This window comes from Neofelis nebulosa, chromosome 18, assembly GCF_028018385.1.
Source record: "Neofelis nebulosa isolate mNeoNeb1 chromosome 18, mNeoNeb1.pri, whole genome shotgun sequence".
Classification (NCBI taxonomy): domain Eukaryota; kingdom Metazoa; phylum Chordata; class Mammalia; order Carnivora; family Felidae; genus Neofelis; species Neofelis nebulosa.
This window is the reverse complement of record NC_080799.1, coordinates 27979316-28002161: the sequence shown is the minus strand read 5'-3', so window position 1 is coordinate 28002161 and position 22846 is coordinate 27979316. Positions and strand designations below refer to the sequence as shown.

The following is a 22846-nucleotide window of genomic DNA, read 5'->3' as shown; positions in this document are numbered from 1 at the left end:
GACCCCCTGGGGAAGCAGTGTGTTCTTTATCCTGTCAGGCCAAAGATACTCCTTAAAGAGAAGAGTGATTATATAGTCCCCTCCACAGCTTTCACCAAGGTCCCATCTGGATTCAGCCTCTGTTGGGCCAAGGCCTACCATCCATCATGATAAAGCACACTGTGTTCACAGCCCCTTAACAGCCGCAGACTGGCTATGACTTTAGGCTGCCAGCATAGATCCCTTCCGGGGGCCTTCTGGGTCCCCAAGGATTTTCTGCCTTAAGGATTCCTGTGGCTCATCTCTCTGAATGAAATAGCCCCAGCTGCTTTGTTTAAGGGAGAGTGAGGAGATGGGGAGCTTCTCCCACTGAAGCAAAATGTCTGACTTTCCCAAGTTCAAGTCAGTAGAAAGGAGGGAACTAGAATATAGTTCTGTATCCTTTTTGCTCCACCACACCACCTCTCATGAACCCTAGGGTTTGCCTCTACTAAAATCTAGACTGGGGGTGGGGGTGGGGGCTCAGTCAGTTAAGCATCTGACTTTGGCTCAGGTCATGATCTCATGGTTTGTGAATTTGAGCCCTGCAATGGGCTCTCTGCTGTCAGCACAGGGCCCACTTCGGATCCTCAGCCTCCCTCTCCCTCTGCCCCTACCACACTCATGTATGCATGTGCTCTCTCTCTCTCTCCTAAAAACAAATAAAAACATTTAATAAAAAATAAAATGCAGACTGGGATATAGAGGAGAAGGGAACTGATCTGTCCTGTAGATCTCGGACAGATCCAGGACTCTGCAATACCAGGTATGTTGGAAGTAGAGAATGAGATATGGGACTAAAATCAGGATTAATGGAAAATATGTAATCAGAGTATTTAGTCCCTGCCCACCCCTCCCACCCCCATGCTGGGTGGTAAAGAAGGAATGGGAAGGTGACTTTCTGAAGTGACTTGTGGCCATTAATCTGGTGAAAATTTTCTCAATGTTTTTTTTTTTTTTTTAACTCCAAATTGGTTTTTTTTCTTTAAATTTAAATATAGTTGACATATTAGTTTTGGGTGTACAACATAGCGATTCAACATTCATAGATGTCATGAAATGATCACCACAGTAAGTCTAGTTACCATTATACAGCTTGTTTTTATCCTTTAATCTTAGATCCAGAACCTTTTGTAGAGGGGCAGAGGTAGGAGGGACTGGGAAGTGCTGCCCAGGTAGAAGGGGGAATTTACACTCATATTTTTTAAACGCAATGATCAAGTGATCACCATACCACTCACAGGCAAACTGTTCCAACAGTTCACCTCAGGATTCTCATCAATGCCTAGTAGTGAACATCAGTGGACATTATTTGAGAATTCAGAACTATAACGCTGGGAGTTTCTTCTATGCCTGGGCAATAGAAACTCTGGACGAGAAGCCAAGAATATGACTCCATCAAACTTCTCCAGTACTTAAAAAAAAAAAAAAAAAAGTGAAACCCTGCTGCAGTAATGTGATATGCATATCTGAGTCCCTGGAATATATCAATCAGCTTGTGCCTATTTCTGTGGCAGAGGAAAACTAAACGGTGTCATAATATTAAAAAAAAAAAAATCCTTCCCCCCAGGAGACCAATGTTTGGACAGGAAAGTCTATAGACTAGCAATTAAATCCCTCCTTACCCAATCTATGTGGTGACACTGATAACTCTGCAAGTTTCTGCAAGGCTGTTGGATTTGGTGGAATTTGAAACTTGCTGAGTTTTGGGAACATGTAGGCATTCCCAAAATAGAGACAGATGTCAACCTTCTACGTCTTTCTTGAGATGACCTATGTGGCATTTAAGGAGAAGATGACTGTCCCATCTCCTGTTTGCTGCGTGGGGGACTATCCAGGAAAGAAAGACCTGGATCCAAAGTTAAGGTTAATGGTGACTTGGTCCAAGAGTCAGTCACAAAAGAAAAAGCAACCTCCACTAGATAGTAAAATTATAGATGGAGAAATCATCTGTATTGCCAACAAACTATGCCAATGTCTTGTTTGTTTCTGTTTATCCATCCAAACTAAGTTTCTCCTCAGGCCTCAACTCAGTAAATACTATCACCAAACACCTGGTTACTCAGACCAAAACCTTAAGAGTCATTCCTGAGGCCTTTCTTTGTTTCAACTCCTCCCCCATGGTCAGTCGTTTTCCTTGCCTATAAAACACCCAAAGCTAGCCATTTTTTCCATCTTCACTATTCGCATCCTAGCTAAAGCTACATTTCTTTCTCTCCTGGAGTACTTTGCCTGTTAACTGGTATCCCTTTCATTCCTGTCCCCCTCCCCCCTTCCCCAACTACACTATCTTTACAGATTAAATAAGACCTTGTCAGTCTCCTGCTGAAAACCTCCTGTGCCTTTCGCTTGCACTTAGAACAAAATCCAGACCCTTTACCATGGCTCCCCAAACCCTACATCTGGTCTCCACCTACCTCTCTGTCTTTTCATACTACCGTCCAGCCAAACAGGCTATTCCACAGTTCCTTGAACAAGCCAACCTCTTCCTTGTCCCTTCCCCTAATCCTCTTTGCACTTGCTTCTCCCTCCGTCTGGAGTAGTCCTGCCCAAATCTTCACACGTTAGGCGTTTACGATAGTGGTGGTCTCAGTGAACCTTCCCTGACCATCCTAAGCATCACCACAGCCCTCCTCCTCCCCCGCCATCAGACCGACCCCCATTTAGTTCATAAAGCAACACCTGAAATGACCCATTTTTAAAGATAAATTTTTAACATGTTTGCCTCTTCCCCACCAGGATGTAAGCTTCCGGAGATTAGGAACCTTGCCTCGCAAGTCCAGCCCAGTAACCCCACTAGGTGTCGACCGTTATTTCCTAAATGGGGCAGTCCCGGGGCTGAACGACGCGGAAGGGGCAATGCTAACACAAGGTGACAAGGGATGTACGGGGCCCCGGGTCACTTGGCAGAGTCTCCCACCCATCAATCCAGTGTCCGTTTTGAAAGGCTAAAGACTGAGGGGCATTTTGTCACCAGTCATTAACAACGATAACATTATTATTGGCAAGAAAGCTCAAAGGCGGCGTGGCCTGCCGGTAGGCGCGGGGCAATGGGCCTCGGGCGGGTGCCAGTCCGGCTCCAGGGCAGCGAGACGTGAGGCCCAATAGAGGCCGGGGCAGCCGAGCCCGGGACGGTGGGGAGGGTCGGGGGCCGCGGGCCGGGGCTGCGAGGCGGGCGGCACAGCCGGGAGAACAGAGCAGGGACGCGACAGCCCAGGACCCGGTCTGGCCTCCACAGCGCCGAGGCTTCGCTTCCGGGTGAGGGGCGGGCGAGCCGAGCAGTTCCGGGGCGGGCGGCGGTTCCGGCTGTGCGGGCCGCGCCGCGGCTGCTGGTCCCGGGCGCGCGGAGGGCGCGAGTGGCGCGCGGGGGCCGAGGGGGCGCGAGGCGGCGGCGCGGGGACTCCGGGCCCCGGCGGCGGCCCATGGGGCGGGAGGCGTGAGGCCGCGGCCTGCCCGGGGCTCGGGGGGTGGGGGGAGCGGGGCGGGGAGATGGATAAACTGACCATCATCTCAGGATGTCTCTTTCTGGCCGCCGATATCTTCGCCATCGCCAGCATCGCCAACCCGGACTGGATCAACACCGGGGAGTCCGCGGGTGAGCGGCGGGCGCGCGGGGCCGGGCGGGGGATTGGCTGAGGGCTGAGGGAGGGGAGGGGAGACCCGGCCGAGGGGAAGACGGGGCCGGCGGCTGCGAGGAGGGGGGCGGCCTGAGGAGGGAGGGGGCGGAGAGGCGTCCGGGGCGGCGGGGCCGGGCGCCCCGGGGGCCGGAGGGGAGAGGGAATGGAGAGGACGACGCGCGGGCGCGAGCGGGACCCCGGGGCTGAGGGGAGCGGCGGCCCGGGCTGAGCGAAAAGTGGCCGAAGGGCGAGGAGACCTGGGCTGGGCTAGCGGGTCCCGGACGGAGAAGGGGGGTGGCGGGGAGACGGTCGCCGGACCTGAGGGACCAAGGAGGAACGAGCTTCGTCCTGGATTGGGGGCGGGGGTAGGGGAGTCCGGGTGGGAGACGGGAAGAAACCGCTCTGGAGAAAACTGAGGCGCCTGGGCAGGAATTAGAAACGAGGCGGGGAGCCGGGGCTGGGAGCGAGGTAGCCCGTGGGGGCAGTGCGAGGACCACCAGAGAGCTGCGACGGGAGTCAGGTCCGGCCCCGGTCCCCCGAGGGAGGGAGCTGCGGCCGGGTGCCCGGTGGCCCGACCAGGCAGGGTTAATGTGCTGGAGGAGCTGGTGTGCTGCGTCCGGGTCCCCCTCCCCGCGCCCTCGCCCATCCCCTGCCCGCTCGGCTGTGTTTAAGACGCATGTGGCTTCCGATTTTCCCTTTGAAGTCTGTGTGGTTATAATTTTGCTTTATTTTAGGCCCGGGAGCTATAATAATACTAATAATAAACTTCATTTTATGGAGCATCTTTCATTCCAGCGCATCACAAAAACGCTTTAGAGATCTTAATAGTAGTTACAAAATTAAATAACACATTAGAGTTGCAGGCAGCTCAGCAGCAGCAGCAGCAGCAGCGGTGCCCGCTGGAACACCACCGAGCTGGAGGCAGCAGAGACAAGGTGGTGCCCTCCGGAGAGAAGTAGGCATCTTTCTGAAGGGGATCCCGGGTGCAGGATTTTTCTCAGCTTGGGCCGTCATCGCACATACGTACCTGTACACACTCACACTCACCCAGAGCTGTGAGACCAGCCCTGTAATTAACATAACAGCTGTCAGGAGAGCTGACTGGAATGAAGAAATGAGCCTGTTTTCTAACTGCTCGTTCAGTGCAGGTGAAGGGAATATAGGGGGGTTGGGACTGTCAGACTCCCTCCGTGAATAATTTGTTATAAAAATGTATCACTGTGCTGTCAAAGTTACTTCTTAAGTATTACTTACGGGTCTGTATTTATCCTGCAGTATATTTAGCTCTTAAAAAAAAAGAAAGCTGTAGCTGGGACATTTGTTGCTCCCTCCTCCCCTGCCTCCTCTCCTCCATCTAGATCTAGTAACACAAAATCATGCTGTCAGATTTACGGGTTATTAAAATAACACACTAAAAAATTCTCCTTTTCTTGCCTCTACAGTTCTAGCAGAGCTCTTAATGGTAAAACATGCATGATGATTGTGATGTGACTGAGCTGTTAGCTAATGCTACTGTGGTAAATTCACAATATATAAATGTATCAAAGCAGCACGTTCTACTCCTTATGTACAAGATGTTATACATCGATTATATCTCAGTTTTTTTAAACTTGTGAGGTGTGTAAGAAAGGATAGGATGGTTTGGAATTTGATGAAACTACATATGCTGTTTCTGAAAATGTTAGCAGTGTCAGTTTGTACAGTTATATGTGTGACATCCACTTCAGGACCTGTTTTTTTGTTTTTGTTTTTTTTTTTTTTTTATCCTAATTATATGTGCAGTGACTCCATTTATGAGGCTTTGGGGCTTTTTATACTTAGGGGCAAAGAGGTTTCACTGTTCTAGCAGAGAAGATGCTTTTTGCAATGTGCTTTTAGGTGAATCCCAATGTAAAAAAATAGACTAAATGTCCATGGGAAAGATACACAGTTGGCCCTTGAACAACATGGGTTTGAGCTGCTCTGGTCCACTTATACATGGACCTTTTTTTTTTTTTTTAAATACAGTACTGTAAATATTTTGTCTTATGATTATCTTAACATTTTCTTTTCTCTAGCCTCCTTCATTCTAAGAATACACTATATAATGCATATAACCTACAAAACATGTGTTGATCAGCTATTTATGCTATTGGCAAGGCTTCCTAGTCGACAGGCTATTAGTGGTTAAGTTTTGGGGGAGTAAAAAATTATGCATGGGATTTTCAACTGTGCAGGATGGGAATAACTCCTTCATAACAGTAGACAAAGTCTTCAGCTGTGAGTTGCTGCAGAGATGGGAGGGACAGAAGTCCGCTGATCGAAGGAAGAAGAAAATGTTTGAAATAGGTAAATAATTGCAGAGAAAGCATGCCAACCAGTGACATAGTAGGATTGTCTAGCGTTGTGGAAGCCTCACTGAAGTCGGTGGTGAAGAACATACAGTGCGATCAGCCAACTGCCTTGTTGACCTCTGGTAGTGCTCGGCTGCTTTGATACCAGTCAGTGGTGAAAAACAATAGAACATTTCCTTCGTGATTGGAGTTTGCCAGTGAAATGCAACAAAATCACAGAGGAACAAAGGTGTCTAACTATTAGCCAAAATGTCCCTGTAATGCTGGTTCATGGATTCTCAGCTGGATAAAAAGTAAAAGTTAATAAAGGAAACAGTTGATAGTATATGGTCAGTGGCATCTCGAACCCAACAGAATTGAAGGACTGACTGGGAGTGATTGATACAGCAACGTGGAAGGGCAGGAAATTGTGGGCACGAGGTCCAGAGTGTCAGTGGGGATGTGTGGCTGAAACAGGTGGGAGAGGTGATCTTTCTCCTAACAGTTTCCCTTGCCATCTCACCCTTCAATTAAAAACTTTGTAGCTTGAAACAGGAGATAGTAGGAACGGTAGGAAATTTTTTCAAAATCATATCTAACCCCTGTTTATCACCTTAAATATATCAGACGGTAAGCCCCCCAGAACTTAAATGCGATGTTCTTTTGTCAACTCTTGAGCTCTTGCATTGTGGTAAGATACACTTGAAGTTTGATAGAGAGTTTGTACACTCAATGTACACTTTTATTTGAGCAGACAGATCTACTCGAGATTTTTTTTTTTAATCTAGACAGAATTCCACCTTCCAAATCAATGAAACATTTACAGGAAGTTCGAATAAGATTGCAGAGGTGACAGGACCAGCTTTATTCTAAGATCTGTACAGAAGTGACAGCCTAGCAGCAAAAGGTTATTGTGTTGATTCCCTCAGTGCATTAAATACAGCATATTTTGACTGTGATGTTTTTACTGCAGTTTTTTAAGTGAACAAAATATATTTTGAAAGTTGAATCCTAGAGCCGAAAGGTTCTGCAGATATAATTTGAAAACCACTGCCGTGAACTAGTACAGAAAGTTTCAGGATTCAAATCCAAACTTCATCATTTACTAGCTCTTTGATTTGGGGCAAGTTACTTAGCCTCTCTTTACAGTTCTTCCTCTGTAAAATAGGGATATTAGTAGTACCTGCCTCATTGGATTATTATGATGATTGATTTAATCCATGTAAAACATTTAGAAAATGCCTAACACAGTAAGTGCTCATTAAAGGTTAGATATTGTTGTATTGCTGTTCTCATTTATAATAACATGTTGATTTTTTGAAATTAAAGCTCAGAACTTGTTACTGTGAGAACTGACACATTTTCTTTATTGGGTGTTCTTGGGTATAAGGCAGTATCAAGAATAAAATGGCCAGGGGCACCTGGGTGGTTCAGTCGGTTAAGTGTCTGACTTCGGTTCACGTCATGATCTCACAGTTGGTGGGTTCAAGCCCCGCGTTGCGCTCTGTGCTGAAGCTCAGCACCTGGAGCCTGCTTTGGATTCTGTGTCTCCCTCTGTGTCTCTGCCTGTCTGTCTGCCTCTCTCTCGCTCTCAAAAATAAACATTAAAAAAAAATTTTTTTATAATAAAAATGTTAAAAAAAATTTTTAAAAAATATGGCCAGGCTTATCACAAGTGAAATTCGTCTTCTCTCTTGGCATTTCTGCATTACTCCTGTACTGTTCTTCTTCATTTAGTCTTTCATCACCATATTCTAGCTTCTCTACTCCTCAGTTTCTGCTTGAAGTACCACAGAAGGAAATGAAATAATCCAAAAACAATAAATAACTGAATAGGATAATTTCCTAAAATCTTGACTAATAAACTGTACTCTCATAAGTTTATGGGCCATGCTTCATACTGGCAGAATTGTTAGTTTGTTTTTATTGTATTGATGCAAATACAGAGAAAGTACATTCCTTCTTTTCTCGTCTGTATGTGGTAACATGTCCTGAGCTTGTTCTGATATCCTGTAGGTTCTGCAAAAACTTTTGAAGACCTAATGAAATAGGTATGAAGGAAGTACATGGGGGTGGGGGGGGGGCACTTCAGTAAGGACCCTTCGTGTTTTCTGTTAATAAAAAATACTGAATGGCAGTTGAATATCATGAATTGCGTAATTCTGCTGTGCCACGATCAAATTTCTTCTGGTTACTGGAACTCATAGCAGTATCTTTCATTTTATATAGTGCTTTATAGGTTTTGAAGCAACTTAACATCCATGACTTGGTTTGATTTCTTAGGCTTTTTATATTTAGCCAATGTAGAATAGCCATTTCTACATCTTTTCCCACATGTCAATGCTTTGCACATGAGATTTGAGTTTCAGTGTTGCATATTCCCTTCAAGAAAACCCTTCATTGAAGTATTACCTATATCTTACTTATGCATACCTTTTTTTACTTAACAAGATTAAAATTCTTTTTTTTTTTAAATGTTATTCTTGAGAGTTAGAGAGCATGAGAAGGAGAGGGGCAGAGAGTGAGAGGGAGACACAAAATCTGAAGCAGGCTCCAGGCTCTGAGCTGTCAGCACAGAGCCCAACACAGGGCTCAAACTCACAAAATGCAAGATCACGACCTGAGCTGAAGTTGGATGTTCAACCGACTGAGCCACCCATGTGCCCCAACAAGATTAAAATTCTTAAGTGGCTGAAGTTCTTGCCAGATTACAGAAGAGGGAGATTTGGGTTTTAGTCTCAAAGTGATGTCCTTTGCTTTGTACAAGTCCCTTAACTTCACTGTCACTGTTTTCTCATCTCTAAAAAGACACACTTTTTGGGAGGGGTGGGGGGAGTTTTATTATTGAGTTAATTCTAACAAGGTCAACAATTAAGCAAAGCTGCTTCTGATAAATAAAATGATCTCGGTGCTCCTGGGTGGCTCAGCTGGTTAAGCGTCTGACTCTTGATTTCGGCTCAGGTCATGATCTCACAGTTCACGGGTTGAAGCCCCACGTAGGTCTCTGCACTGCCAGTGCTGAGCCTGCTTGGGATTCTCTCTCTCCTGTCTCTCTGCCCCTCCCCCTCTCATGTGTATGCTCTCTCTCTCTCTCTCTCTCTCTCTCTCTCTCTCTCGCTCTCGCTCTCGCTCTCGCTCTCAAACTAAAAAAGATGTTCTAGAAAAAATGATCTAGAGATTCCTTTTTTGAGGCATCATCCTTTACAGCAAAGATTGTAGTGACCGTTTAGGGTTATACCATCCCAAATCATCCTAGATGAATTTTCTTAGTGTTCTTAACGAAGATTTCCAAATGTTTTCCAAAAGTCTCTTCCAGTACATAGAGGAATTCCTCCTTTATGTCTAATCAAAATTTCTTTTTATACAGTTGGTTATCACATTCACTTTGTAGTCTGTCAGAGTGTATTTATTCCTAAGATTTTCATTCTTTTTAAAATTGTTTAGAGTGTGTAAGGAGTCACAATAACCGACACACTCTTTCCTGCTTGTTATTCTGAACTGAGGGAAAGAAAGAATAATTAGGATCCATATTATTTTATTGCTGATAAAGAGAATACTGGAGAACATGGCTTTTATCTGTGGGCAAGCAACTTCCTCTTCTTACTGGATCTCACGATTGAACAAACTTAACCATCCAGTCCCAAACAGGACTGAGGCACCTGCCCTATAAGACTTCCAGCATGAAAGAACAGAGGAAATGAGGGCTCCTTATGGGCGACTTGCTCCCAAGGACAAAAAGTTGGACCACATATACCCAATTTTTTCATAACTGCCAGTCAAAGTCATTCCTCTGACCTGGGAAGGAATAAGTGAGGGGACACATAAGCTAAGAACATTATTCTAATAGCCCCCCCCACACACACACACCCCTATCCCTCATGGGGGGAGAAAACCACTTGAAACCTAGGAGACGGCTGATATTTTGTGAGGAAGAGATTTCTTTTCGCTCAAGTATAAAAACTGGCAGGTGCTTGGGGAAGTGAAAGACTTTGAAAGAGTATCATTTCCCATTCTGCTACCCACTACCCTCTCCACAGGAAATCCTGGAAACCTCAGATAAGGGACTGTGGTGCTTGACATCTCTCATGTTAGAGTTCAAGATCACAAGTAGATCCTGGCCAACAGATTGGGATCGTTGGTTTAAAACATTAAAATTATAAGCTGCCCAAGCAGATATTTATTAAACACCATTTATTTATTAAATAATAAAAAATTATTAAACAATAAGCCCTCTCCCCTGAATGGTAACAATTTAAGTGATTACAGAGGTACTTTCGCATGAAGGAGCTTTGTAACATCAGTTTAAACAAAGCAGTCTGTCTAGAACTTCATTTTGGTAATCACTTTGGACCTGACATAGTGAAGGACAGAATTTGGTTCTACCTAAGAGGGCAAAAATCTTGAAATTATGTTCTCCTTTAATTTAAAAAGCACTAACAATTTCTTCAATGGTCTTTGGAGTCTTTTGCCAGTACATTGCTTTAAAAAAATTTTTTTTAATTTTTTTTTTGAAAATTTTAGGACATTTTCAGTACCCCAGAGAGAAACTCCCATCCCTTAGCCATCACCCCCCAACATCCTGTTCTTAGGCGAGGGGACCAATCTACTTTCTGTCTCTAAGGATTTGCCTGTTCTGGACATTTCATGTAAGTGGAATCATACAACATGTGGTCTTTTATGACTGGCTTATTTCACTTAGTGTAATGTTTTCAAGGTTCATCCATATTATAGTAAATATTAGTACTTTAGTAATTAGTCTTTTTATTGCCAGATATATTTATCCATTATCTATTCATCAGTTAAATATTTGGGCCAGTAAATTTTCTTTTACTTCAAACAGTAATACTTCTTCAAAATGGTAAAGTGATACAAACATTTTTTTGGCTTTTTATTTTATTTTTAAAGTTTATTTATTTTGAGAAGGAGAGTGCATGCATGTGAACAAGGGAAGAGCAGAGAGAGACAGATTGGGAGGAAGAGAATCACAAGCAGGCTCTGCACTGTCAGCACAGAGCCTGACACAGGGCTCGATTTCACAAACTGTGAGATCATGACCTGAGCTGAAATCAAGAGTGGAACACTTAAGGGGCGCCTGGGTGGCGCAGTCGGTTAAGCGTCCGACTTCAGCCAGGTCACGATCTCGCGGTCCGTGAGTTCGAGCCCCGCGTCGGGCTCTGGGCTGATGGCTCGGAGCCTGGAGCCTGTTTCCGATTCTGTGTCTCCCTCTCTCTCTGCCCCTCCCCCGTTCGTGCTCTGTCTCTCTCTGTCCCAAAAATAAATAAAAAACGTTGAAAAAAAAAAAATTAAAAAAAAAAAAAAAAGAGTGGAACACTTAAGCACCTGAGCCACCCAGGCATCCCTATTTGGTTTTTTAAAAAGTGACATTATTGGGGCACCTGGGTGGCTCAGTCGGCTGAGCATCTGACTTGGTCTCAGGTCATGATCTCGCAGTTCATGAGTTCAAGCCCTGCATCAGGCTCATTGCTGTCAGCACAGAGCCTGCTTCATATCTTCTGTCCTCTCCCTGCCCCTCCCCTGCTTGTGCTCGCTCTGTCTCAAAAATAAATGAACATTTTTAAGAAGCGACATTAAGGGCATCTTAGTGGCTCAGTCAGTTAAGCATCCAACTTCAGCTCAGGTCATGATCTCACAGTTCATGTGTTCAAGCCCCATATGGGGCTCTGTGCTAACAGCTCAGAGCCTGGACCCCTCTTCAGATTCTGTGTCTGTCTGTCTGTCTGTCTCTCTCTCTGCCCCTCCCCCACTTGTGTTCCATCTCTCAAAAATAATAACCATTAAAATTCTTTAAGTGACATTATCAGTATAAATAATACTTAGCAAATAATAACTTTGAATAAAAATTCTAAGACCAGTCTTTTTTATAGTGTTCACAGGATGTACTTGAAGCTTGAAATCACTTATGTTGCTGTAAATTTTACAGTGTAGGCCAGTTTTCCAATAGAAGATTAAATTTCCTGAACAAAGCATTTATTTCGTTTACAACCTTGGTTCCAGAAGTCCTCTCTTTTTACCATTACCAATGGGGATATAGGCCCTTTGGGATGAAGGATATAAGCCAGTACGCCTAAAAGTTGTGGAGAAGGGAAGTTTGGGACCAAGAACATGGACAGAAGCCATAAGTAAATGGAGATCACTAAAAGGAAGGAAATTGTGATAAAGAAATTACAGAGTGATGATGCTGTTGCATTTATTAGACTGACCAGACTTCTTAAATTCTGTCTTTTGGCTGCTAGAGCCAAGGCTTTCAGAGCTGGCACAGTGTAGTCAGTATAGCAATCCTCCACTGTTCAGCAGAGTCTGACCTGGAGCAGGGGTTGTTTAACCCCTTTCTTGACAAATACTAGGTTTATACTGGAGTTGCAACACAATAAACTTAAAATGGTCCTGTGGGATTTAGAGTCAGCCATATCTACATTTGATTCTTGGATTCCCTTTTTATGAGTTTTATGATCTGGGGCATGTAATTTGATTTCTCAGCTATAAAATAGGGACTGTATATTTATTTCAAATGATGGTTGTGAGGAAATATAATATGGCATATAAGGAATCAGCACATGGTCTAGTACATAGCAAAATGCTCAAGTATTAATCATAATTATTATATAAAAAGTCATAACATTTGAATTTTTTAACATTTCCCTTTTTATTACCTATCTTATTTACTTAGAGCTTGCCTTGTTCTAAACAGAAACTTAAGGCAACATGGTGTGTCTGAATTTGAATATAACTGAAACCCAGCCGAACCCAATCTAGGAAGAGAGACTCTGAAGTCCGTGGTAGTGGTAATGTAAGCCACACATATAAGTACAAAAAGCAAGGCCTGCATTGGGTTCATAGGTTTCTGGAACAGACTGAAGAAGAAAACAGATTTCTAAATGAAAGGCAGCCTAGCATAGTAAAAAGGGCACACAGATTTTGGGGTCAAACCAAAACTGACATAGTCAAATCCCAGTCCTGCTATTTACTAGCTATGTAATTTTAGACAAGTTGTAGTTGAGAGTTTTTTATTAATAAAAATTAAATCATTCAGATTTGATTAATGCTTTTTTTCATCCCTTCTAATTGCTATGCACATTCAGACTCCAACTTTATGTTCTCCTATAGGTTAGAGGGTAACAACTGCAGTGTACTGTGAAAATCATTTAGTTCAGAAGTTGTTTTCTTAACTTTTTTTTTTAATGTTTTATTTTATTTTTGAGAGAGAGAGAGACAGAGTGAGCAGAAGTTGGGCAGAGAGAGAGAGACAGAATCTGAAGCAGGCTCCAGGCTCCAGACTGTAGCACAGAGCCTGATGCGGGGCTCGAACCCACAAACCGTGAGATCATGACCTGAGCCAAAGTCGGACACCACCCAGGTGCCCTCGGAAGTTATTTTTAAAGGAATATATCTAAGACCTAGTGGTCTGTAAACTTTACAGTTGAGTATAGAGTCCGTTAGCTTCACCTGAAAGGCTGGAAATATGTTTGAAATATATGAGATGGTTGTTTCTTTATAGAAACCTGACAAGTAGTATAACTGAGGATTTAGTTTTTGTTTATAGAATAAAATTTCTTCTAGTTGTTATTAGTTTCTGTAATGCAACTGTAAGTTTTTGTGTTTTTTCCATACTGCATTTTTTTTTTTTTTTTTTTTAATTTGAGAGCATGCACAAGCTGGGGAGAGGGGCCAAGGGAGCAAGAGAATCTTATGCAGGCTCCACACTCAGTGCAGAACCTGACGCAGGGCTCCATCCTACGACCCTGGGGTTATGACGCAAGCCGAAATCAGAGAGTGGGTCACTCAACTGACTGAGCCACCCAGGCGCCCCCATACTTCATTTTAATGTGTATGTAAGCAGTGGACCATATTACATAATCTTATAGGGGAAATTTAATCACATAATGAAATATTGCTGTTTATGAAATTGTAATTGTTGAATTGTAAATAAGAGCTTAATCATGCAACTTGAATGGATAATGATTTACATAGTGAGTTTATTTTATACACCCTACATAACCCAGGAGATTAGATTGTACAGTGACAGTGGTGACAATATATAGGTATAAATTTCATAGTTACAGCCTTACCTGTCTATGATGATTTATGCAAACATGACATTCATATCTTTTTGGTTGTCAGAATGTTTTATTTTCAAGCTCTGGAGCTACACAATTTTTCCCGAGTTTTCTTTAGTTCTTTGGCCAACTAGCAGCTGGCTGCTAAAAAGTTGATTACATGCAACACCTGATCCATTTGATAACAACTGATTGGATATTGTGGCTGCATTGTTTCATTCTTTGTTGGTTACAGACTGATGAAAAAGTAATATTTAGCAAAGCTATTGCATTTCAACAAGAGAGGTTAAATAAGAGCCATGAAGGAACCTAAGGACCTTTGAATATCAGGTGCCTAAAAATAAGTATCTGGATCAAAGTCACTCTTCAAAAACACACCTATGCGAACATTACTATGTATTCTCTCATTAGCTGTAAATTACAGGGAGGAGAATCCTTACCAGATATGGCATGAGCAAGTAAAATGTGATGTTCCTTTGAGATTTATTGCTTTAGAGTTGACAAAATAGAGAAGCATATGGATTTGGGTGTTACGATCAATGATACATGTATTTATGAGTGTATACCAAAATCGTGTAATTTACTTATATGACGTTACAGTGTTATGATTCCAGTTTTAAAGCAAAGAGACATTTGTTTGAACTGTATTTTTTTTCTTAATTGGGAGGAAAAGGCTGCACTTTTTTTGTGTGTCTCTTTATACTAGCTTTGCTATAAATAAAAGGTCACATTTGGCATTTTGACACTTGGCTGTTGTATATATTGAGCAAAAAGGCAGCTGTTGACTTTTAATATAGATCTGTTCAACTAGGGACTATATACTATCATTAGAGATTAAACAGGGGTAAAGATAAATGCAGTTGGTTGGGTCAAGTAAGAAAATGGGAGAGCAAAATTTCACTAGGTCTCCCCTTTAGTGGTGTATTCACATTAAGTTATTCCCCCAGGAACATCATTGGGTCTACTTTCAGCTGTAATAAAATAGAAGGTTTTTTTTCAAAAACAGACCATATTCAGATTAGTTTTGCTGACCAGCCCACTAACTTAAAAGGCAAAGATTTCTAAGGCTATTTCACTTATGACTATTTCATTTTAAAAGTACCATTCATTTTAATAAAATAAATCTTTAATTTACTCTAAGTAGTCCTTAGATCTTCCCATAAATATTTCTTATACCACTGGACTTTATTCCAGACAGTCTCGCAACAAATGCTTATTGAAGTATGTATGGTCTGTAAGGAACTGTACTAAATATTCTGAGAGATTGCATTTAAGTAAATGAAAAAATATTTTATTCTCAAGAAACCTGTGCTCTCTTTGGAGAAATAAATTTATATACATAAGAAATAAGTGTCAAATATATGATGTAGCTATTTTCTGTCCAGGTGGTCGAGGAGGAGATGGCATTTGAGTTTAATAGATGATACACTTAATGAATATTTAAATAATTATGAAAACTTGGGCAGTGCTTGTCCTTGAGGGTGAAATAGCGTGAGTAAAGGCAGGGAAATTTTTGTTCTAGTCCATTTCTATACATTGCTGCTAAATTCATCTTCCTAAAGGATAAATGTAATAAGAATCACAAATACTTACATAGCATTTACTTTATGACAGATACTTTTCTAGGCACTTTATATGTATTTACTAATTGAGTCCTCACAACATCCTTATATAGATGCTGTTATTAGCCCCACAGAGATACAGAAAAGTCATGTAACTTGCCCAGGGTTACAAAACTGATAGGTGGAAGAGCTGAGATTTGAACCCAGGAAGTCTAGCTGCAGAACCCTGGCTATTAACCACTTCATGTGCTCGTACCAGAAAACTTTCAGTGACTTTTCATCTTCCACAGCACAAAGGCATTCAAGTATCTTCACAGTATGACTGTAGTTTATGTTTCCAACCTTAGATCATACTTTTTTTTTTTTCCTGCACGGATCTACATTCTAGCTCCTCTGTATTACTTTCTATTTCCTAAATATAATCTGTATTCTCATCTCTAAATCTTTGCTTGTGTTATCTATTCTCAGCCTGAAAGTTCCCTACTAACAGAGTATGACTTATTGATCTCTGTACCTTAAGTAGCAATCAGTCCAAGCTTGCATGTGACAAGAAAGAGGAGGTGTTACAGTTGACACTAAGATTTTGAACCTAGAGTAGGGACTAGAATTGGGAATTTTGGAGAGTGCGCTGATTTATCGGTAAAGGTGATGAGTTTGGTTTAGACATGTTATGTTTGAAGTGAGAGTAGAATATCCAAACACAAAGGGACTAGAACTCAAGAGAAGGTAATATTTGGCGTTCCTAATCTTACCTCATTTTTACAAGTATGATACTTACATTGTTACATAGATCACATTATTGTATAGTAGCTGAATATCCTCAGAATGCAGGCTTGTTTTTTTCTTTTTTTTTCTTTTTCTTTTTACCATTTATCAGTTGGTTTTCATTTTGGAAGTAAGGCCCAGCTACTATATAGTCATTCCCAACTTTGACAAAAAATGTCATAAGATGAAAGTTAATTTTTAGGTTGACTGGGTGGTTCCCTGGATCTATACAGGAGTTAGATTCCTAGGTTAGCCCATAAGACCATATTGTACCTAAAATATTTACTTCTGCAACAACAACAAAATTGTATAAAGCAGTACAGTTGCATTGTGAATAGCATTTTTAAAGAGATAAAAAGGGCTAAGAAAAGGAAGTTTATTTCTCTGATCCTTTAATTTGCCAGTTTGACTTTAAAGCTTATGACATTCCTGTAGTCAGTGGTATTGTCATAGCATTGTGTGATGACAGATGGTAGCTGCACTTGTGGTGAGCACAGCATACTATATAGGCTTGCTGAATCAGTGTTGTGCACCTGAAACTACTGTAACATTTTGTGCCAACTGTACTTCAGTTAAAAACAAAAAAAAGCTTATGACATTCCTTCTATATGATGTGGGTGTTTCACGGAGATTCTTTTTACATGTGTCAACAATATTTTATGTCATTTTTTGACTATCAGAGGAAGACGAGAGAACTTGCAGGAAATGTATGCTTAAGGGATTCCCTCAGGTGCAATAACCTGAGATAGAGTTAAATCAGTGGAGATAAGGAAGGTGTGTATGAGTACATGAAAGTACATGTGATATGTGGGGTGTGTTATGGTGGTGAGTGGACATGGGGGAGATGAGTTTGTAACGGGTAAGTGATCTCTGCCGTGGGGAAACAAGGTGCTACAGAAGAGATTGGATCCCGTGTTCCTCATTCAAGCCCGTGGAAGCGCTGTTAGTCTGGCCTAGTGTGATTACCGGTTGTTTAGGGGGACCTATAATAGATAAAGGAGAAAAACAGTATTTTATATGCCATTTAGGGTATCAGATGGTACAAAATAAGTCTTTTTTTTTAAACTTTATTTATTTTGAGAGAGAGAGTGCAAGCACGGGAGGGGCAGAGAGAGAGAGGGAGAGAAAGAATCCCAAGCAGGCCCCACACTGTCAGTGTAGAGCCCGACTCAGGGCTCAAACTCACGAACTGTGAGATCATGACCTGAGCCGAAATCAAGAGTCAGATGCTTAACCTACTGAGCCACCCAAGTGCCTCAAAATAAGTATTTTTTAAAAAATTTTTTAATGTTTATTATTTTTGAGAGAGAGAGAGACAGCAAGCAGGAGAGGGGCATGGGGGGTGTGGCGGGGGGAGACACAGAATCGTAAACAGGCTCCAGGCTCTGAGCATCAGCACAGAGCCCGACACAGGGCTTGAACTTGGGAACAGCAAGATCATTACCTGAGCTGAAGTCAGCCACTTAACCGTCTGAGTGCCCGTCTGAGCCCCAGGTGCCCCTCCAAAATAAGTGATTTTAACTTGAGTACCTCTGTTGAAACTTGGCTTCTAATTTAGGATTTGCTGTAGATGTTTTACTTGTGCTTGAAAAGTTATCTAATGTGGGGTGCCGGGGTGGCTCAGTGGGCTGAGCATCCACCTCTTGATTTTGGCTCAGGTCATGATCCTACGGTCATGGGATCAAGCCCCATGTCAGGCTCCACATTAGTGTGGAGCCTGCTTAAGATTCTCTGTCTCTGTCTCTCTCTCTGTCTCTTTCTGTGCTCCTCTCCACTGCTCGTGCTCTGTCTCTCTCTAAAGTAAAAAATGTATTGGGGTGCCTGGGTGGCTCAGTTGGTTGTTGTGTCTGACTTCGGCTCAGGTCATGAACTCACAGTTCACGAGTTCAAGCCCCAGGTCGGGATCTGTGCTGACAGCTCAGAGCCTGGAGCCTGCTTCAAATTCTGTCTCCCTCTCTCTTTGCCCCTCCCCACTCATGCTTGCGCTCTTTCTCTCTCTCTCTCAAAAACATTTTAAACATTTAAAAAAAGTTTTTAAATACTGTGTGTGTGTGTGTGTGTGTGTATTTTTGTTTGTTTGTTTTGGTTTTTTTTTAAAGAAGAAAAATTACCTAAATGCTTATTCTTTGGGGCACCTGGGTGACTCAGTCGATTGAGTGTCCGACTTCAGCTCAGGTCATGACTCGCCCTTCGTGGGTTCAAGCCCCACATCGGGCTCTGTGCTGACAGCTCAGAGGCTAAAGCCTGCTTCAGATTCTGTGTCTCCCTCTCTCTCTGCTCCTCCCCAACTCCTGCTCTGTGACTCTCAAAATTAAATAAACATTTAAACAAACAAATAAATAAATAAAATGCTTATTCTTTATTTTCACCAATTGAAAACTAGTTTGTGTTCCCCCTTCATCCTCATGAATCCTATCTCTTGATTTAAAATAAACCTTGGTATGTATGATGCATTCTTAGAAGATTATTTTACTGGGGCACCTGAGTGGTTCAGTCAGTTAAGTGTCCAACTTTGACTCAGGTCATGATCTCATAGTTTGTAGGTTCGGGCCCCACGTGGGCTCTGTACTGACAGCTCAGAGCCTGGAGCCTGCTTTGGATTCTGTGTCTCCCTCTCTCTCTCTGCCCCTCCTCCCCTTGCACTCTCTCAAAAATGAATAAACATTTTTTTAAAAGTTATTTTATTAAGAAATTCATAGTGAAAATAGAGTGGGGATTGAGGAGCGCCTGGGTGACTCAGTCAGTTGAGCATCTGACTCTTGATTTGGGCTCTTTTGGCTGGTCATGATCTCAGTTCATGGGATCAAGCCCTGCTTGGGATTCTCTCCTTCTCTCTCTGCCCCTCTCCTGCTCACGTGGGCACTTTCACTTGTGCTCTCTCTTGCTCTCTCAAAATAAATAAACATTAAAATTGTTTTTTAAATGTTTATTTTTGAGAAAGAGAGAGGCAGAGTGCTAGCAGGGGAGGGGCAGAGAGAGGGGGAGACATAGAATCTGAATGAAGCAGGCTCCAGGCTCTCAGCTGTCAGCAGAGCCTGACACAGGGCTCAAAACTCACCGACCATGAGATCATAACCTGAGCTGAAGTCAGTCGCCTGACTGAGCCACTCAGGTGGCCCAAAATAAATAAACATTTAAAAAAAAAAAAAAAAAAAAGGAATAGGGATTGAAGTCAGAACTCAGTTCAAGGTCTGGCTCTGCCATTTACCAGCTGTGTGGCTTTGGACACACTGGCCTCTTTTTTTTTTTTTTTTTTTTTTTTTTGTTATTACTTGGCCTCTTTAAGCTTTAGTTGCCTCATCTATAAATGGGCATAATACCTCTTACTTTGCAAGGTGGCTGTAAGAATTAAAGCTAATATAGCTGAAACATCTACCACAGCAGAGGCATTTATAGTAGCTATTGTTATTGTTAAGCAACTAAATGGATTAATTTTTTATTACATTGGCTACATAGAATGTAATGCAATTCATTATTTACCTATCATATAGTCACCAAAAGTAGTCTCATTTTTTTTTAAATTTAGGATATATGACTGTGTTAGACCTGGTTCCCGATTTGTTTTTAACATACACACTGTACTGTGCCCCTGATACTTATTTGGATTGCTACCTTCTTCCACTAAGAGAAAAGAGTACCAGGCAACCTATCCAAATGTGTATATGAAAGTGCTGTTCTACATATCAAAGGTAACATGTTTTTGGAGATTTCCCAGTATGATGACAGATTATACTAAGCCATTAACATTCTGCCAACCTTTTACTCTAGCTAACATTTGCTGGGCGGGTTATGGATTGTAGTCTGGGTCCTAGAGTAGATTTCCCCCCACTGGCTAAGTATATAAAGCATGACCCTGACCTCATTAGTTGAAGTCAGCAACCAAGTTTAGATAAAAAGTTCTAAAAGTAAAGCATGATTGATGTCACGGATAGCCTAAAAGGTCATTTGTTAAAGTTCTAATCATTTGCTTATTATGAAATATAAAATATATATATAACATAAACTATATTTTATTATCCTGAAGATAAAATAATTACTTTCAGAGTTTAATTTAAAATTTAAAAAATCAGGGGCGCCTGGGTGGCGCAGTCGGTTAAGCGTCCGACTTCAGCCAGGTCACGATCTCGCGGTCCGTGAGTTCGAGCCCCGCGTCAGGCTCTGGACTGATGGCTCAGAGCCTGGAGCCTGTTTCCGATTCTGTGTCTCCCTCTCTCTCTGCCCCTCCCCCGTTCATGCTCTGTCTCTCTGTCCCAAAAATAAATTAAAAACGTTGAAAAAAAAATTTTTTTTTAAAAAAAAATAAAAATAAAATTTAAAAAATCATTCATGAATCACTTAAAAACCATAGCAATAAATCATATTTTAAACAGATGTATACAGTCATATATCAGCATTTTAGATAACCTGTAGGACTCCCGCTCTAAGATTTAGTGGGTTAGGATCAGAAGACAAACTCTTGTATGTTGAAGTGTCGCTGATCTAGGAATAGCTCCTGGCTTTAGAGGACTATTGCCTGTATCTACCTACATACCACCCAATAGGTAACTATCATCCAGTAACCATTTAGAATCCCACAATAGCTAGTAAGATGTCTGCTCTAAATAGACCACCCTCAGGGCTCCTGGGTGGCTCGGGTCATGATCGCTCTGTTCCTGGAATCTAGCCCCTCAACGGGCTCTGCACTGATAGTACAGAGCCTACTTGGGATTCTCTCTCTCCCTCTCTCTCTGTCCCTTCTCCACTCACTCTCTACCTGTCTCTCAAAATAAATAAATAAACTTTAAAAAATAAATAAATAGGGGCACCTGGGTGGCTCAGTCAGTTAAGCATCCAACTTCGGCTCAGGTCATGATCTTGCAGTTCATGAGTTTGAGCCCTGTATGGGGCTTTGTGCTGACAGCTCAGAGCCTGGAGCCTGCTTCATAGTCTGTGTCTCCATCTCTCTTTGCCCTTACCCCCCTGGCACTCTCTCTCTCTCTCCCAAAAACAAACATTAAAAAATTTTAAATAAACCACCCTCTATTTAAGATGTGATTATCCTTTATTGTGAATATCTTTATGGTTATTAGGGAGGTTGGATACATTATGGGGTTTCCTATTGTGCTATTTTTTTTTTTTTTTTTTTTTTTTTTTGCTTTTTGCCTCTATAAGGTTTTGGCCAGTGCTTTTGTTCTCTGTATTAGCCTAGAGTCAACTAAAGTGTTGTATCCCTTATGTATTCCCTCCTGTTGCCCTCTGCCCTCCCTCTTCAGGAGCTTGTTGTGGCAAATCCCCAACTTGACCATTCAAGCAGTCCATACCCAGATGAAAAAGTCTGGGGTGCAGATGTCATCAGCTCTTCCAGATGGTCAGGGAACTGGTGCAGTTCCCACTGACTTTTCTTAATATCCCACTTATATACCACACAGCCCCATTACTGTGCTCAGCTCCTGTTTCTCTGAGCATATGGTTTTCTTGAAATTTTTTAGGAGCACTTTTTAGAGGGCTATCTTTTGACTATATTGTTATAGGCTATAGAGGCATTTACTCCTTTTCTGTGAACCTGTTCTTTTATACATTCCAGAAATTCTTTTTTTTAATGTTTATTTTTGAGAGAGAGAGAGTGTGTGCACCAGTGGGGAGGGGCAGACAGAGAGCAGGACAGAGGATCTGAAGTGTGCTGTGACTGACAGCAGAGAGTCCTGCACGGGGCTCAAACCTCAAACCCACAAACGGTGAGATCACAGCTGGAGCCGAAGTCAGACGCTTAACTGAGCCACCCAGTTGCCCCAATTCCAGAAATTCTTTAGTAATTCTGCTTCGTTGTTGAATATTTGTCATTTTTCCCATGCTGTTAGATAATTTTTAAAAATATATATAGTACCTTGTCTTTTCAGTGGGATTTGGAGGAGAAAGGAGAGTAAATTGACTCATTTTACCTCTCAACAGTGTTTAATAAGTGTTCATTGAATGAGAGAAACCACTGGATGGCTAGTGCAGTTGAATTGGTCTAAATGTTTATAAATATAAGAGATTTAGTCCATATTGGCTTATTATCTTTTAAATTTTTATTAGTAGTGGGAAAATTATGATACAGTAATTTTTCTAAGGTCACATATTTTATGTAAGCCACAAGAGGTTAAAATTCTGTAGTCCCTGTATGGTAGAAACATAGGTGTGATCAGTTAGAATGCAGGAGGCATCATAGTTAAGTGGCTAACAGCACAGACTCTGGAGTCCGGGTTCACGTTCTATTTCTGCCACTTCCTAGCAGCATGATCTTGGTAACATGCTTCAGAAGTCTGTTTGAAGATTCAGAGGTCTGTTGAAGATTAAAGTAATCATGTACATAAAACACTTAAAGTGCTTGGCACATAGTAATGTAAGCATCAACTAAAATTAGTGGGACTTTTTTAAAAATTTATTTATATATTTTGAGAGAAAGAGTGCGAGCTGGGAAGGGGCAGAGAGAGAGAAACAGAGGGAATCCCAAGTAGGCTCCATGCTGTCAGCACAGA

The 22846-nt window shown here is 41.9% G+C and overlaps 1 protein-coding gene across 1 annotated transcript in view; it reads left to right on the top strand.

Moving 5' to 3' along the window:
• The first annotated feature begins 3400 nt into the window (after positions 1 to 3400).
• MOSMO (modulator of smoothened) overlaps positions 3401 to 22846 on the top strand; it is a 64435-nt gene continuing 44989 nt past the window's right edge. The window contains exon 1 of the mRNA XM_058710900.1: positions 3401 to 3613. Within this exon, the coding sequence (XP_058566883.1) occupies positions 3508 to 3613 (106 nt within the window). The 5' untranslated portion in view covers positions 3401 to 3507. The remainder of the gene's footprint in view (positions 3614 to 22846) is intronic.